Raw genomic sequence first — 16,534 nt, forward strand, 5'->3', positions numbered from 1 at the left:
CCAAATTAGGGTCTGACCCATCACCAAACTTTGAAGTTAGAACCTTCACCTCCGTAATTTTTTTTTTAGTTCTAAGTGGATAAACCATATTCATTAAAAAAAACACCAAAAGTACAACAAAAATAGTTCATTTAAAGTGGAAACTGGCAAACAACTACAACACAACTAGAAAAAGCAAAAAAAGATAGATTGAGGTACTCAAACCCTAGGGAACAAAAGCATATAAATGAAAGCAACTACAGAGCTCACTCCGACCTCCCTTAATCACTCCTCGCTTGACACTATATCTATATGCTGTCTAAGGAACTCCATATTGCGTTTAGCAGAAACAGCTGACTCTTCTAGTAGTGCTTTCTTTGCATACAGGGCTGCGTCAATCCAAGACAAAACCATGTGAATTATTTTGGAAACGACAACATAATAATCATAGCAACTATCATGAAATATTCGTTTATTTTTTTTCCAACCAAATATTTCAAATGATTGCCTTAATAATGATTTCCCTTGTCTCTATCATTACCAAGGAGGTTAGGGGATGTTCCAAAAATTGCAGAGACGACAGTGGTTCAGGGATGTTGAAGATTTGAGAGAAGAAATTCCATATTCTCTTCGCCATTGGGTAGCTAAGGAAAAGGTGCCCCGAAAATTTATTCTCTACATGGCAGAGAACACAGGTGGTTGTCAGCATCTTATCGCACCTTCTAGCATCTAATTTATTCATGGTCAGTAAACTATTATCCCGTGCCAACCAATTGAATAGATTAACTTTTTTCCGGCATATGCCAACCAATTAAACATTTACTGTTTATCTTAATTAAGTTCGTCATAATATTTAATATTTATAATTGCTAGTTACATGACCATCTATATATGTCATTACTTATGAACCCATATGTAATTTGTTCCACATGTACCATCAAGGTAAGACCTTGTGTCCTTCTGCTACTACATTTCTTTTATATTTCACTAGTCTTTTGTATTTGCGTGACAATTGTAATAAGGCATGGAGCATTCATTTGCAGGGCCCCAAGGAACTGATGGTATTTTTTAGTGGATAAACCATAAATTCATTAAAAAAAAAGAACAATACAGACCAACAAGAAAACAAGCAGGGGAGGAGTAGACAAAACAACAAAATCATGGCTTGTTAATTTTTTTTTTTAATTTTTTTCATTCTTCTCCGCCAAATGACTCATTAAATTTTTCGTATACATCAAACATAATCACTGCATAACAAGTGCTGGTTTTAGAAAATAACATTGCATTTATTTCAAAAGAGTATTATTATTTTTTTTAATAATGTGGACAAGCAATCGTATCCTCTCCTATAAGAGTCAAATGTCTTAACGACTCGGTCATTACAATGGTAGCTATTTTAAAACATTATATCACATCAAGGAGATATAAAAAATAATGCCTTGATACAAAAGAGTAAACAATCACTACTGCTTAGTGCAATGAATTGTTATTTGAAAAGTGAATAAACAGATCAAAAGTAGAATTTATGGGTTATCAGTTATCAATACTGTACAATATTGTAAAAAAAATATTCTAATAATATTATTCATTGGATTTCCTATGGTATATGAGGATGTCATTTCTTTCCCCTTGGTTTAGTTCCTTAAAATCAGCTAGATATAATATGACAGGACTTTAATTGCACCGTGAAACGTCTTATACAATTAACTACATCAAGTCATATGTTTTTGAATAATAGGCGACATAGTCGCTTTTTTTATGAATATAAAGCAGATCTTAAAGCGATAATGGAGCAGGGATGTACGATATATATACGGTATAAAGAATAATATAAAAAAATCTCGGATGAGCGAGTGTATAAAGCAGATGCGAGGGAACGATCTTGTTGGGGATTAGGGAGAGATTTGAGCACCCTATGACCTCCACTTCTGACTTTTGATGTAAATGCAATTTAGACTACCCAATGATTGACCATCAAGTCATATGTGGCACAAATTTTCAAGAGGAATTTGATAAAGATTCTTCTTACTTACTTTTATTCCGAGCAAAGGATGGATGGGAACTCTTGGTCTCCAATAGGAGGGGTGGTGGCATTTCACGAAGAATCATCAGAACTTCCATATTCAGCTTGAACAAAGGCATGAGAGATTTTGGGCCAGTCTTCACCACCATCAAGGCATCTATAGTAGAGATCCCCACAACCGTGAATGACCAACAACTCAAGCGAGAGTGGCACTCCCTTGTCTGGCAGGCACTTGAGCTTCTTACAGTCTATAATGTACAGTTCTTTGAGGAAGGGGATGCTTGCAAGTTCATCAGGCAAAGCTCGGAGCTTGTGGCACAAAAGAAAATGCAGCCTTTGGAGTGATACAAGACAATGGAGCCCATCATCCATACTTTTTGGAAAGCTTGCCATGGGACAGTAATGCACTAATTTTAACTCACGCAAGAAGGTGAGCCTACTCATCAGTTGTTCAGTGAGTATTTGCAGTGAGCTCTCCTTGATCTCCATATATTCCAGAGGCAATGGAGAAGTATCCACAAGGGATGAGCATTCAGTCTGCAGCTTTCGGCATCCAATAATCTTCATAGTCTTTAGTGACACTAGTGATTCGAAACCAAGCAACTCAAGCCCCCGGCAACGAATGATACTTAGCTCTGTGAGTGCCTTCATTTGTTGCAGCAACTGATGGGGGAGTGATGTTAGTAGCTCGACTTCCTGAGGCTGTTTTCCCAGGCCACAACTAATCTTTAATGAAGTGAGCGAGTGAAGACTTTCCAGACCCATAAAAAATGAGTCATTGGTTAGATGAGGGCATTCCATGATTTTCAGCTCAAGGAGTGATGAGGGAAGATTGGCATTGGCATTTTCATTCTCCACTCTCTTATATTTAAGATTTTTGCAACGTTCAATGTGCAAGAACTGGAGTGAATTGAGAGCTGAGAAACCATGATCAGGCAAATAAAGAAGCTGGTTGCAATTTGAGATTGTCAGTCTGGTGAGAGCTTGGAGCTGGTGCTGGTTTTGGTGTTGTAACAGTCCCACTTGGAGACTTGTCAATCTATAACAATCAGAAATATGCACTGATGTCAGTGAAAAACTAGATGCTGATGAGCTTCTGCTCTGCTGAAATCCAGGAAGCACTTGCAGCCCCACTTGTTTCAACTGCAACGTTTCCAGTGTTGGTGGGAGGGGGATCAATTCTGTTAGACTAAAGCATTCCTCTATGTGAAGTTGGCTGAGACAAGGTAAAAATAGGACATCTTCTCCTCCATTCCAACACCGGGGGCCAAGCCATAGCAACTCAGATAAGTCATTCACCCACAGTGACTTTAGAGATTGAAGTTGTCCAAGAAGTAGGAGGTCAAAATTGTGGCATTGACTGATTCTTAAAGATTCAAGATTGCAGAGTGAGCCATCCTCCAACCAGCTTGGTGTTGCTGTTTCCAAATTTCTTGCAATCGTGAGCTTCTTCAGGTTTGGATGTGGCTTCAGAGCTTCAAAAATTGTATCTTCTTGAAAAACACCAGGCAAACGCCAACTCAGATACAGGTCTTCCAGATGCTCTTTATCATTTAGTGCGGCTTCCTTGGCCTCCTCCTCAGTATACACATTGTCAAGATAATGAAGTGCAAGTGAACCCGTTATCTGGTTCATGTACTTGAGTTCCTCTATCTTATGGCCTTCTTCTCTTGAGACAATGAACTCCTCCAGATCCTGCAGGCATGTGAGCCTTCCAATTTTAGGAATCTTGCAGTCCCGTGCTTTAAAGTGCCTCAGGTTAATCAACTTTGACATCCCCTCAGGAAACTTTTCACAATAAGTAACATGGAAACGAGGTGCATCCCAGTCAAGCTTCAGAGTTTGCAAATTAAAGAGGCCGCACACTTGTTCAGGAACCGCAACAATGGATGTCTTGGAAAGGTTCAAACATCTGAGTTGTTTTAATTCGCCAATAGATTCTGGCATGACTTCCAGTTCTTTGTCACACAAATACAATACTCTGACGGATGTCAACCTCTTAAACAAGGAATCGTAATCAAAACTGAGCTCATTTGTTCGATAGAAAACAAGTGTTTCTATGTCACCTAACATGCTCAAACCCAGAACTTCAGACAATGCTAAGCAATCAGATTGAAGATATAAATGGCGTACCTTCTTCCTCTGTATTTCATGGTTGCGTTGAGTCCGTTCCACATTTTCATAAGATTTATCACCACCTGATATACGAAGAGATTCACCAAGAGCGATAACAACAGCTAACTTGTGAATCACATCATGCATAACATAATCAGGCCTGGCTAATTTGCGAAACATAGGAGCCATATCATTATCAGGCTCAATGCTCCTGAAGAAGGACCTGCGCACAAGATAGTCAAAGTATTCAATGCCAGAATCCTCCATTCTTGTGCCTTCTTGAGGTTGAATAAGACCCTGAGCTATCCACATATGGATTAAGTCTTCCCTGTTGAAAATGTGTCCTCTAGGGAAAACAGAGCAGTATGCCAAGCTGCGCTTGATGTGTGAAGGCAAGTGTTTATAACTCAGCCACAGAGCAGCAGGGATGCCATATAAGTCATCAGCTTTAGCCTTCCAGACATCAGCATTCAAGATTATTTTCCAGTCAGTTAAATCAGTGTTTGAGCACAAGAGACAACCAACCATCCTAGCAGCCAGAGGCAACCCTTCTAATTTCTTCACTATCTTCCTGCCAACTTGCTCAAATTTTCTGCTAACCTGTGTTGTCCCCAGATTAAGACAAGCGCATTCTTTGAACAAAGACCAGGAATCTTCATGACACAATTCTTTTGGATAGCAGGACAAATAATGCAATCCCATATTTTTCACAATTTCTTCATCTTCAACAGAGATCACAATCTTGCTTCCCCTTGTTTCTGTCCCAAAAAGATCACATAGCCTGCGACACTCGATCACTCCACAACAGAAGTCATCAAGGACGAGAAGGAACCTGCTTGCTGCTAAATGATCTTTCCAGCCTTCATGATTATGTTCACGCTCGAATTTATATTTATAACTTGATAACGATGAAGCAACGGATCTTAACAGGCTTGCATTATCATGGATTTCTGATGCGGAAACCCAGAACTTGAGTGGGAAATGGCTTGCTACTCTCTCGTCATCATAAACCAAGCGGGCAAGAGTGGACTTCCCAACACCTGCCCGGCCAACAATTGCAATGAGAGAAAGCTCCATCTGAGAGGATTCTTCAAATGTCAATAGCTGGATCATCTTCGCTCTGTCCTCATCCCTTCCAACCACTCTCACTTCATCAGGTGGGATTCCCAGACTTGAAATCTTGCTGTTCATGTCATCACTTTGCTGGAGATGATGATGGACCGCAGCATAGGGAGGTTGTTCCTCCATCAGCTTTTCTAATCTTTTTTGGATGTCTTTGATGATGAGTTCTGTTTGTTGGAGCACCACCTTCTCCATGCCATTCTCTTCAAGAGCTCTGAGAGGCAAGCATTGGAGGAAGTCATAAGCATCATAAGCTGCTTGTTGGAGTTCATACAGCCATGATTTGACGTCATTGCTCTTCTTGTTCGGCTTCTTCTTTGCACTCTCCAGTGAAGTCATTGCCAAGGATAACTTCTCCAACTCCATAATGATAGATGATGAAAGCGGGGTTGCAGCAAGGGAAGCCTGCAACTTGTTGCGCAGCTCTTGGAGGGAGACAGCCATGAATTCTGAGGAAGTTTGGTAATCGCCTTTGTTAAAGTTTCTACTTCTCGTTGCAGCAAGGGAAGCCTGCAACTTGTTGCGCAGCTCTTGGAGGAAGAGAACCATGAATCCTGTGGAAGTTTGGTAGTTGCCTGTGTTGAAGTTTTTACTTCTTGATTGAATGCAGATGAGTCTATGTATGTCACTGTTCTGGAGTGAGAGAAAGTTAAGCAACCGATCAATTTGCGAATAGTTTAATGCTTTTGCAGGTTCTGGTCTACTTGATTGAATGGAGATGGGCCTCTGTATCTCATTGTTCTGGAGCAGAGAGAAAGTCAAGGAACAGATCAATTTGCAAATAATTTCTTGCTTTCTGAATGTCTTTTGGTAGAATAGAAAGCCAGGTTGAACACTCAGGTCACAATATGCAATGCATCTATAGCTCTCTTTCTATCAATTACTAGCTAATTGGATATATTGAGATATTTAAGGCAAGTGGTTAAAAAGTTTGAAGATTATGTTACATGTGTGATAATTTTGATTTATTTGTGGGTGAGTATAAAAAATTTACGTGACCCTTTGTGCAAAATGAGTTACAACGAACTAAAAAGGACAAACAGAGCTTAAAAGCGAAAGATGAAATGAAGAGCGAGCGTCTTCAAGCCCGGAGGGGTCGGTCACGCCCTTGAGCGAAGAGGGATAGAGAAGGGTTGGCACTCCCAAAATGCGCAAGATGATCTGCAATTGAGTTTAAATCCCGACAGAAATGCTCGAGGATGAAGCCGGTCCAAGGTTGGGTCAAGATGTTGATGTCCCGAACCAAAGAAGAGAGACACCAGGCCGTCGTGTTGTTGAAGCTTTGGAGTAAATGAATGGCTTTCAAACAGTCAGTGAAGAGCACGCTCGGCTGCCAACAATTAAGGGAGCAATGATGCACCGCTAAGATGGATTGCCCTAGCAGCTCCGCTTCGGAGGACAAGAGCAGAACCACCGGCAGACCTGCAAGAAGAATGGAGTGAAAATTAGTGTAGATAATGAAACCGAAGCCAGCCTTACCCGTCGAATGATTCCAAGAAGCATCAGAGGAGACAAATATGGATAGGGTTGCAGAACGAAAGTTCATCAAGGAATGCCTGCAAAGAAGATCATTAGCCAAATAGAAATTATGAACCATGGACCAGGCTTTGTCAGGAAGAGAGCTGAAGTTAGGGGCGATCTGTTGAAAAACCAAATTGCATCTAGAGGTCCAAATTAACCAAGCATTCGTGGCAATAATAGCTCTGGCGAAGTCAGAATTGAATCTGCAATTTAATTTGAAGGTAAGCCAAGAACCATTGGCCAAAGAGTTGAGAGAAAGGGAATCTAGCCCCAACCTACTAAACAAAATATTCCAACAAAGAGTGCTGCAACGACAAAACCAGAGCAAGTGTGTAATAGATTCAGCATGCAACCCACAAAAATGAAGAGTCAACGGTACCCAATTCCTAGTTGAGCCTTCGGGCCTAAACCAGCCCAAGGCCCATAAGGGGCTAGTTGTTCCTGGTGTAGTTATTCTCCATGGGACGGACTTGTTCTGTTTTGAGATCCTAGTCGAGCTTGAGGATAAGCACTCTATTAACTTCTTTGAGCCTTCTTTGTACCCATCCGTTAGCTCGGTGATTTACCCCTGGCTGAACCCATAAATAAAGGAGGAACCAGCGGGAACTGCCTAAGGGTTGGGAGGACCAATGTTCAGGTTATAAAGATAAGCATTAGTGGGAAGTTTGCCATGAGCAACTTTCCAAATGAAGAGCTTAACCCTAGGCACCACCTTGAGTTTCCAGATGTTCAACCAACCAGTCCACTGACTATGCCCATCCCCCACAGAGTTAAGATATTCATAGATAGCCGATACAGTAGAAACCTTTGAAGGAAGGGGTCCCCACACCCATTCATTCAAACAAGTTAGGTCAAATGTGATCTCATTAAAACAGGTATCATTCAAGTCCAAACCAAGTAAATTAGAACAAAGCTGCATATTGAAAGAACCATCCGAAAAACATGTTTGAATATGAAAATTGTCCACGAGATGCATATTAAAAAAAGTGGGCTTGCGATTGAGAGGGAGATCCAACAGCCACGGATCATCCCAAGTATGAGTAAGGTTAGGATTGCAAATAGAGAGTTTGAAATTAGACCCCATAGTGGTAGCAGTTTTAGAGACAGCTTTGTAAAAGGAAGAGGAGATAGAGTAGGAATTGTTGTTCCAGATGCCCCAATTTTGATATTTGTGAAGAAAAATAGAAACCCAAACTTTGTCAGTATTATTAGCAATAGAAAACACATGTTTGGCCAAATGAGCAAGTATGGCATTTCTAAGATTTCTCAGGCCAAGGCCCCTCTCAGATTTAGGAAGAGTCACAGTGGACCAACCAATGGAATGAAAACCACAATCCCTACCATTCCTACCCCATAGAAAAGAATGAGCCAATTTAGAGATGGAATCCAGGATCGAGTCAGGGAGATAGAAAATAGACAGGAGATAGACAGGAAGAGAGAAAATATTGGCGTTAAGAAGAACTATGCGGCCAGCTTGGGAGATGTTGGAGTGATTCCAATTGTTGATAATGGTGGAGGTAGTGTTAATCAAAGATTGGAAGTGACGAACAGGAAGACGGGTAGGAGAAATAGGAGCCCCCAGGTAAATAAAGGGAAAATGCCCAAGAGAGATGCCCATAATGCGTGCAATGGATTTAGAGACTCTCTTATTAAACCAACTAGGGAGATAAATAGCTGATTTAAGGAGATTGGGCTTTTGACCCGAGATAGATGCATACAAGTTAAGACAAAATAAGATGTTCCTAGCGGATTGTCTGGAAGCCTTGGTAATAAGGATCAAGTCATCTGCAAACATGAGATGATTAATGTTCTTAGGAAGGCTAGAGTCGAAACCAGAGAGGAAATTATTGTTAAGAGCGCGATTTAGAATGGCCGAAAGGTTTTGAGTGACTAGAAGGAAGAGGAGGGGGGAGATGGGGTCCCCCTGCCTAACCCCCCTACTACTGCTAATCCAAGAGCTGGGTTTGCCATTGATAAGAAAGGAAAAGGAAGCAGAGGAGAGGCAAGACTTAATCCAGGAAATCCAAATCTCAGGAAAGTTCATTCTATGGAGGGTTGCTAGGATCGTGTTCCATTCAACAGTGTCAAAAGCCTTCTCAATATCCACTTTAATAAGCATCCTAGGGGGGCTAATGCGGTCAGTTTCCAAAGAGTGGACCATCTCTTGAACAACAATAATATTATCAAAAGTAGAACGGCCCGCAAGAAAGCCAGACTGCTCGGGCCCGATTAATTTAGGGAGAACTTTTTTGAGACGCTCAGCTAAAATTTTAGAAATCAGCTTATAACAGACATTACAGAGAGAAATAGGGCAAAAATCAGAGACCTTTTGCGGGTGATCAATTTTAGGGATAAGGACGACGTAAGTTTTACCCCAAGAGTTAGGAAGAATGGCTGAAGCAAAAAAACTAGAGATAGCATTAAAGATATGATCTCCCAAGATGTTCCAATAGAAGAGAAAGAACTCTACATTGTAGCCATCCGGCCCAGGGGATTTACCACGAGGCATGGACCTAAGGGTTCGGAAAACCTCCCCCTTGGTGACAGTTTTGATTAACTCTTCCTTGTCATCGGCAGCCAGCCTGGGTAAATCGTCCGGGAGAATGGAAATAAGGTGGTCCAGGGAGAGGGAGGAGGGGAAGGCCCACAGAGACTGATAGAAAGAAATAAAAAGACGCTCAATGTCCTCGCGAGAAGTAAGAATGTTACCCGAGTTGTCGCGGAGGGAGTGAATTTTGGCTTTAACCTGGCGAGCTTTGACATTCCGATGAAAAAAAGAGGTGTTGAGATCGCCCAGATTGAGCCACATCATTCTAGCCCTCTGAGCCCAATAAATGGAGTTTTGACGAAGGAGGGCATTATGATGATTACGCAGACAATCGAGCCAAAGTGCGATGCCACGGGTCGTGGACAAAAGCACTCGCTATCTTCAACATTCTTAATCTCCATTTCAACATGTGAAAGCTCAGCATCGATGGATCGAGTACCAGAAATATGCCATTTAATGAGATCATTCTTAGCCCGGTGAAGGCAGTGGTGCAGGGAGTGCATATGAGAGGAAGACGAGATCACCTGAAAAGCATTAGATATAATATTATGGCAAGAAGAATATTCAAACCAGATATTATCAAACTGAAAAATGGAGCTCTTAGAAGGAGTGTGGGTGCACGCCGTGAGAAGAAGAGGGCAATGGTCAGAGCAGGAACGGGGTAGGTGAAGATTCTCAAGAGAAGAGAAGGAAGCAATCCAATCATGATTAGCTAAAAAACGATCAAGACGCGCCCATCGGCAAGACAACCCCACTTGGTTGTTACACCAGGTGAAACGCGAACCCACAAAGCCAAGATCAAGAAGATTAGCACTGTTAACAAAGTTAGAGAAAAGACGAGATTTATAATCATAAGAGTTAGAAGTACCCCCTTTGAAGTCATGGACGGATAGGACGGCATTAAAGTCCCCGGCAAGGAGCCAGGGAAGATGAATGTTATTGACTCCAGCAAGAGTTCGCCATAAGAGCCGATGGTAGGAAATGACCTGCGAATTATAAATCACAGAGAGGATCCAGGAGCCCTCAGCAGAAGAGACCACTAAATTAAGGGACATGCGGGTTGCAGCAATAGGAGTCACCAAACCGATGCTACGGGACCAGAGAACAATAATGCCCCCAGAGAGCCCCTGAGTAGGAATAGCAGCCCAATCCCAAGATCAAGCAAATCTATTACAGAAACGAAGAGAGCGGTCAGTGTCAGCTTTGGTTTCAACAAGACAAATAATTAGAGGTTTCAAACGACGAATAAAATCACGAATACGATCTAGAGTATGAGGGTTGGAAACCCCACGACAGTTCCAGCAAATAATTTTCAAATTCATGAACAAACCAATTAAGAAACTCGAACAAAGAGGAAGAGGGTTTAAGAGTAAGGAGAGGATTTCCCTTTCTTGAGACGGCTCTTGTTTTTAGTTGGAGCTCGCCGAGCAAGGGCCTCCAACTTGATGCCTTTTTGAAAATGGGAAAGAATCATATCATCATCCGGCTCCGGAAAGGACCCAGAGTCCTTCGAGTCGAAAGAAGAGCCTGCATCACCAGAGTCCTCCGGGCTATCCATCCGAAGATCAGTTAGAGGATCCGGGAGGAGAGCCGATTTAACTCTTTCAACCAGAGAAGAGTGAGTGGGATCAGTGATATTATTCTGAGCAGAGGATGAGAGCAAAAGGGGTTGTTCTAAAAAGCTTTGATGAGAAAAGGAGTGAGAGTGGGTTGGAAGTGATGGGATAGGGGGTATTCTCAAGCCAACAGTCACTCCAGAGGAAGGGGTAGGGTTTGGAGCTTTGGAATTATCGATCATAATGATGGGACCCGGCTCTGCATCAAAAGAGCTGACAACAAGTGCATTGGGACTCAGAGAAGTGTTAGAAGGGCGTTCCTCGGGACGAGGCACAGACCCTGTGTCAACGTTCGGGATTGGTTCAACGGCCATGGCCTTCTCGAGATGCGGGAAAGCAGCGCTACTCGGAAGATGGCCCGATGAAGCACCACGTCGTGAGGTCCCGCCATGTGACGCAAAGATAGACGGTTGATCCTTACACGTATCACTGATCTGGACATCGTTCCCGCCCACGACGATGCGAAGCTAGCGCTGGGGTAGCTATCGTCACGCGCGGCCGCGCCACGACCACGGCGAAAGCGGCTCGGGGTTTCGACCAAGCACCAAACTGGGGAACCATCATCAACCCCGGGAGGAATGTCAAAGGTCTGATTATCATTCAACATCATACAGTCTTCTATACCTTCAGGAGCCACGCCCAAGGGGGTCGGCCGATCATCTACCTCCATCGCAATCTCCGGGGAGACCGCGGGTGGCTGAGAACCAGATCCCACCTTCCGGCTGCTAATGAAGGTACAAATAGATTCGCCATGACCCACCCGTCCACAGCTGTAACAAAAAACTGGGAGTTTTTCATAGAGTGCAATGATAAAAACCGAATTGTCACCATATTTAACCCAAGTCCCTTTCTGGAGAGGGAGATCAAGATCAATTTCCACACAGATACGGGCAAATTTGGAACGTGAAAGGTTTAGAGTGTGCTCATCAATCTTGAGGACCCTCCCAAACTGGGAAGCAATGCATTCCAGAATGTCCCCAAGCCAGAGTTCAATAGGATGATGGTGGAGTTGAATCCACACTGCCGCCGTCGAGAGCTTCTCAAACGCCGGCTGGAAAGACTCCTTCCATTCAGAGATTTGTAGGATATGACCATCAATGGTCCAAGGGCCTTCCCAGAGAAGCTTAGCCTGCATATCAAGAGACTCACAGTTAATAAAGTAGAATCCATTCGGAAGATCAGAAACCGAGAACTCGCCAAGTCCCTTCCAGGCATCAGCCATGGCAAGCTTAGTCTGGTCAAGAGGAAGAGATTTGCCCAAAAACTTGGCGTAGAGGGCAGAATGCATCATGTTTCGAGCGGAGTTCCATTGCTCTCGGTCAAGAGAGATGCAGGTCTTAATCGAGTTTTTCAGACGGTCGAAGTGAGATTTTTGGAGATGAGGAGGGGTTTCAAAGGAGGCTAAAGAGGGAGTGCCAACAACTTTAGCCCAGGAAAGGCCAGGTTTGGTTGCGGAAGGGGGGCGAGGGTCCAGAGGCTTCGAAGGAGAAGAACGGGGATCCGGAGGTTTCGGAGCGATGGTCATGTTTCTTGAAAGTGGACTTGTAATGAACTATAATCTAGTTGGTCGGTGCCATTCATTACATGACCCTTTGTTTAGTCCTACATTGGAGGATGGAGACTTTGGTGTAGGCAATAAGACATTGGTTTTATATCATCCAAGTATAAATTCCTCTTTTTCTATTTGGCTGAGCTCCTTTAAGCAGGAGTTTCCATTTGTAGGTAATTGAAAAATTACTAAAATTTATAAATTTTGGAGTTAATGCAGAGATCTCCCGCCACAGTGCCCGAGAAGTAGGCAAATTGCCGAACCTTGTAAAAATTCTGGTGTGTTTGTTACTTTTTCTATTTTATTTTAATATTTATATTAAGTATTCAATTATAATATTTGCTGGGTTATTTATGTTTATAGTAAGATTTTGTACATATGTTACTATTTATTTAACACTATTCATACATATGGTACTATTCATCTCTATGATAGATGATGAAAGTGGGTTTGCAGCAAGGGAAACCTGCAACTTGTTGCGCAGCTCTTGGAGGAAGACAGCCATGAATTCTGTGGAAGTTTGGTAATCGCCTTTATTGAAGTTTCTACTTCTCGTTGCAGCAAGGGAAGCCTGCAACTTGTTGCGCAGTTCTTGGAAGAAGAGAACCATGAATCTTGTGGAAGTTTGGTAGTTGCTTGTGTTGAAGTTTTTACTTCTTGATTGAAGGCAGATGAGCCTGTGTATGTCACTGTTCTGGAGTGGAGAGAAAGTTAAGCAACCGATCAATTTGCGAATAGTTTAATGCTTTTGCATGTTTTGCTTCTTAATTGAATGCAGATGAGCCTCTGTACCGCATTGTTCTGGAGCACAGATAAAGTCAAGGAACAGATCAATTTGCAAATAATTTATTGCTTTATGAATGTCTTTTGGTAGAATAGAAAGCCAGGTTGAACACTCAGGTCACAATATTCAATACATCTAGCTCTCTTTCTATCAATTACCAGCTAATTGGATATTGAGATATTTAAGGCAAGTGGTTAATAAGTTCGAAGATTAAATTACAGCAATACGTAATCTTGCTCTGTTGTACTTCGTTCAGTTACGTATTGCTACATTTCCAAAAATATAGGATTACAGTTTGATTAAAAACCAAAAATAGGGTGCATTTTGAAATTCATAAAAGAAACATAGGATTGGGGTTTTTATTCAAAAATAGGCACTACAATAAAATTATTAATTACCAATGAAAATTATCTAGGAAACATTTTCCTAGGTAATTACCAGGGAATAGATAGGGAATAGAATGTAATGATTAGATACAAAGGTTAAAATCATTACCCTGGAATTACATAGGGAAATACATAGGGAATTAGTAAGGGGAAGACTTTCCCAAGCTATTCCTATTGCTAAATATCGTAGGAATTACGCAGGTAATATTTAGCAATGAATTACTATTGAAAATTATCCATTGGAATCTATAACCTAGCTAATCCTTGGGTAAAATTAAACAGTTTTAACATTACCCAAGGATTAGCTAGGTAAAATGTTCGTTGTTATTTGTCCCTATCTAATCCCTGGGTAAACTGAATAGCTTTAACATTACCCAGTGATTAGCTAGGAAAAATAGTCGTTGTTATTTGACCGTAGCTAATCCCTGGGTATTTTATTTCTTAGAATTTATATTTAGCAAGACATTAGAATCCGTAGTTAAAATTGTTGATCTTAAATATTACCCAGGGATTAGCTAGGGACTATAGCCATCATGTTTAGTTCATAGCTAATCCCTAGGTAAATATAATTTAACTTGATTATTTTAGAACTGTATTAAATTGCTTTTTTTAAGATTTGTTATTGAATTTAAAAATTTTATTATTAATTGTATTAACTTCATTATGACATACATAATTTTATAGTATGATTTTGTTGAAATCAAAATAAAATAAATAAATAAATGCACTTTTTTAATTAGCATTTAACTAAAATAACACCAACAATTGCTAGGAAGAATGCACTTTTTTATATTCGTGGTAGTCGTGGCATGCCAAAATTAAGTAAAATTACAAATTTTAATATGAATTACAACAAAAGATTACATTTTTAATTTTATAATATACCAAGCTTTAATCTTGATAGTTGTTTTCTAAAAGTTAATTGAGCACCATCTTTTATAAAAGACTTACAATGATATATATTTATTAATAATATGATAATTTTTTAAGTTAACCAATAATCTTATTTAAATCTTGCAACTCTTACAAGCTTTGTGATTCTCTCCATTACCTACTTCTGAATTTATTGAAAATTTTCTTTATCGCTTGTCCAGTTGTCACCATGGCATCTTTCCTTTTTTTAAAAAATTAATTATTTATTTACATTTTAATTGTATTTTGTTAAAAAGTCTACTTGGTTACGATATTATATTATATTTTTAAAGTTTAAGATTAAATATAAGTATATAATTAGTTCAAATTAATGTTATGGGACCCGGGATTCACGTCGTTGTCCAAAATCTTTGAATTGGGATTTGGGACCGTAGACTATGTTCTTTTTTCCAATATGACCTTCTTATTGTTTTAATTATCAGAATGACCCAATGTTAAGTTATTAATTTGTTTTTAAAAGTTGATTTATTCAATCATATTTATATTGGGAAAATATTTTATTATTATTATTAGTAATAATAATAATAATAATAATAATAATAATAATGTTTTGATCCCCTTTTTGCAATTAAACATTTTACAATTAAACAAGTGGAGTTATTTTTATAACAAAATTTATTAGTAAGCAATAATAATTAACTTAAATGTGATTAAAATTATTAATAATAATAATTTAAATTTTAGAATATTTAACAAATCAATTTTATAAGAGATTTTTTTCAGATTTTTTTGTAGGGAAAAAGATTTTTTCACTTTTTTTTATTTACACTTAGTCGAAATATGGAATATAATTTATCAAAATTATAAAAATTTTTTTAAGTTTAAAATTATATGCATAATTTTAGTAATTTTAGATTATTTAAAAAAAGTATTTGAGAATATTTCAGCCCTAAACATATCGCAACCTTCATAGCCTTTTCTCCCCCTCTACTGCCTTCGGTAGTGCCACCCATCGGCGCCTCCCCACGGCGCCTCCCATCGGTGACTTTCCACGCCGCCGCTTCTCCCACACCTCTTCTCCCCTCCACTGCCTTCGCTAGTGCCACCCCCGCCATCGCATGCCCTTTCACCGCATCTGGCAAAACTTAATCATCTAGTGATCATCTAGTGAGCCCTCGAACATCATTTGGTGATCTTTTCTGCTCTTCCTTTGCTCTCCTTTTTCCCTTGCTCTCATTGAATGAGTTCTTTGTTCTTTGTTTCTTATCCAGATTGGAGGAGTTCTTTCAAGCGGAAGGGCTTGATCGGAAGAGTTCTTTGTGACGTTTTTTTTTCTTCTCATTTACAGCCCTTGTTTTGAGGTTTGGAGCCGAAAAGGCGAGATTTCACTGCTTGTCTTGGGGTTTCTATTCGATTCTTTAACTGAGGTAGGTTTGATTTGCGATTAATTTGTTGGGTTATGGTTGAAATTGCTTGGTTTCAATTTTCTGGTGAAACCTTGATTTTGATCTTCGAGAATAGTTAGAATTTGGATTATTTGGATTGTTTTGAGAAACTTTATCTTATTTTATTGTTGATTTGCTCTCATGAATTATGTGAACAATTGTTCAGCGTTGTGCATAGTCTTGGATCTGATCTTAATTCTAAGTCTTGGATCTTTATCCAAATTAGATGTTTCTCTAATATTATCTATATAGGATAGTCTTTGCTTGAGCTCGGATGAAAATTAACCAAATTTGGAAAATACCAGGTGACCAATGACACGTTCCACGGTTCTAATTAATTGCCTACTTTTTTCTGTTCTCTGTTTTTCTTAAAGCCCCAGTTCCTCTGGACATTATCTCTCTTGTTAGTTTGTGTGCTGTGTGTGTGTGTGTGTAAAGCATATAACTTCATCAAAATTTGGAGTTTCTTCATGTAAATTTTTCCTCTTGTATTTTGCGTGAACAAATCATATATAGTCACCCGATTATTTCATTTATGAATGTTAATACAGAACTATATATGGTGAATCCCAA

General features: G+C 40.0%; 2 protein-coding genes across 2 annotated transcripts; both read right to left on the reverse strand.

Annotated features, from left to right (window-relative positions):
- Positions 1–2,074: 2,074 nt before the first annotated feature.
- LOC120267216 (putative disease resistance protein RGA3) lies at positions 2,075–6,836 on the reverse strand. Its single transcript, XM_039274908.1, has 2 exons — positions 6,600–6,836; positions 2,075–5,980 (listed from the first exon to the last, which is right to left on the reverse strand). Exons 1-2 carry the CDS (start codon positions 6,834–6,836, stop codon positions 2,075–2,077), a joined length of 4,143 nt encoding a protein of 1,380 aa, XP_039130842.1.
- Positions 6,837–9,568: 2,732 nt separating this feature from the next.
- Positions 9,569–10,363, reverse strand: LOC120267217. Its single transcript, XM_039274909.1, has one exon. The coding sequence runs from the start codon at positions 10,361–10,363 to the stop codon at positions 9,569–9,571; it is 795 nt and encodes a 264-aa protein (XP_039130843.1).
- Positions 10,364–16,534: the final 6,171 nt, after the last annotated feature.

The sequence above is a fragment of the Dioscorea cayenensis genome, chromosome 8 (assembly GCF_009730915.1).
Source record: "Dioscorea cayenensis subsp. rotundata cultivar TDr96_F1 chromosome 8, TDr96_F1_v2_PseudoChromosome.rev07_lg8_w22 25.fasta, whole genome shotgun sequence".
NCBI classification, from domain to species: domain Eukaryota; kingdom Viridiplantae; phylum Streptophyta; class Magnoliopsida; order Dioscoreales; family Dioscoreaceae; genus Dioscorea; species Dioscorea cayenensis.

Coding starts and splice junctions, on each gene's coding strand:
- LOC120267216 (XM_039274908.1), bottom strand. CDS start 6,836: ATGGTTCATAATTTCTATTTGGCTAATGATCTTCTTTGCAGGCATTCC. Junction 5,981..6,599: donor TAGGGCAATCCATCTTAGCG/GTGCATCATTGC, acceptor TCTCTGCTCCAG/AACAATGAGATACAGAGGCC.
- LOC120267217 (XM_039274909.1), bottom strand. CDS start 10,363: ATGTCCCTTAATTTAGTGGTCTCTTCTGCTGAGGGCTCCTGGATCCTC.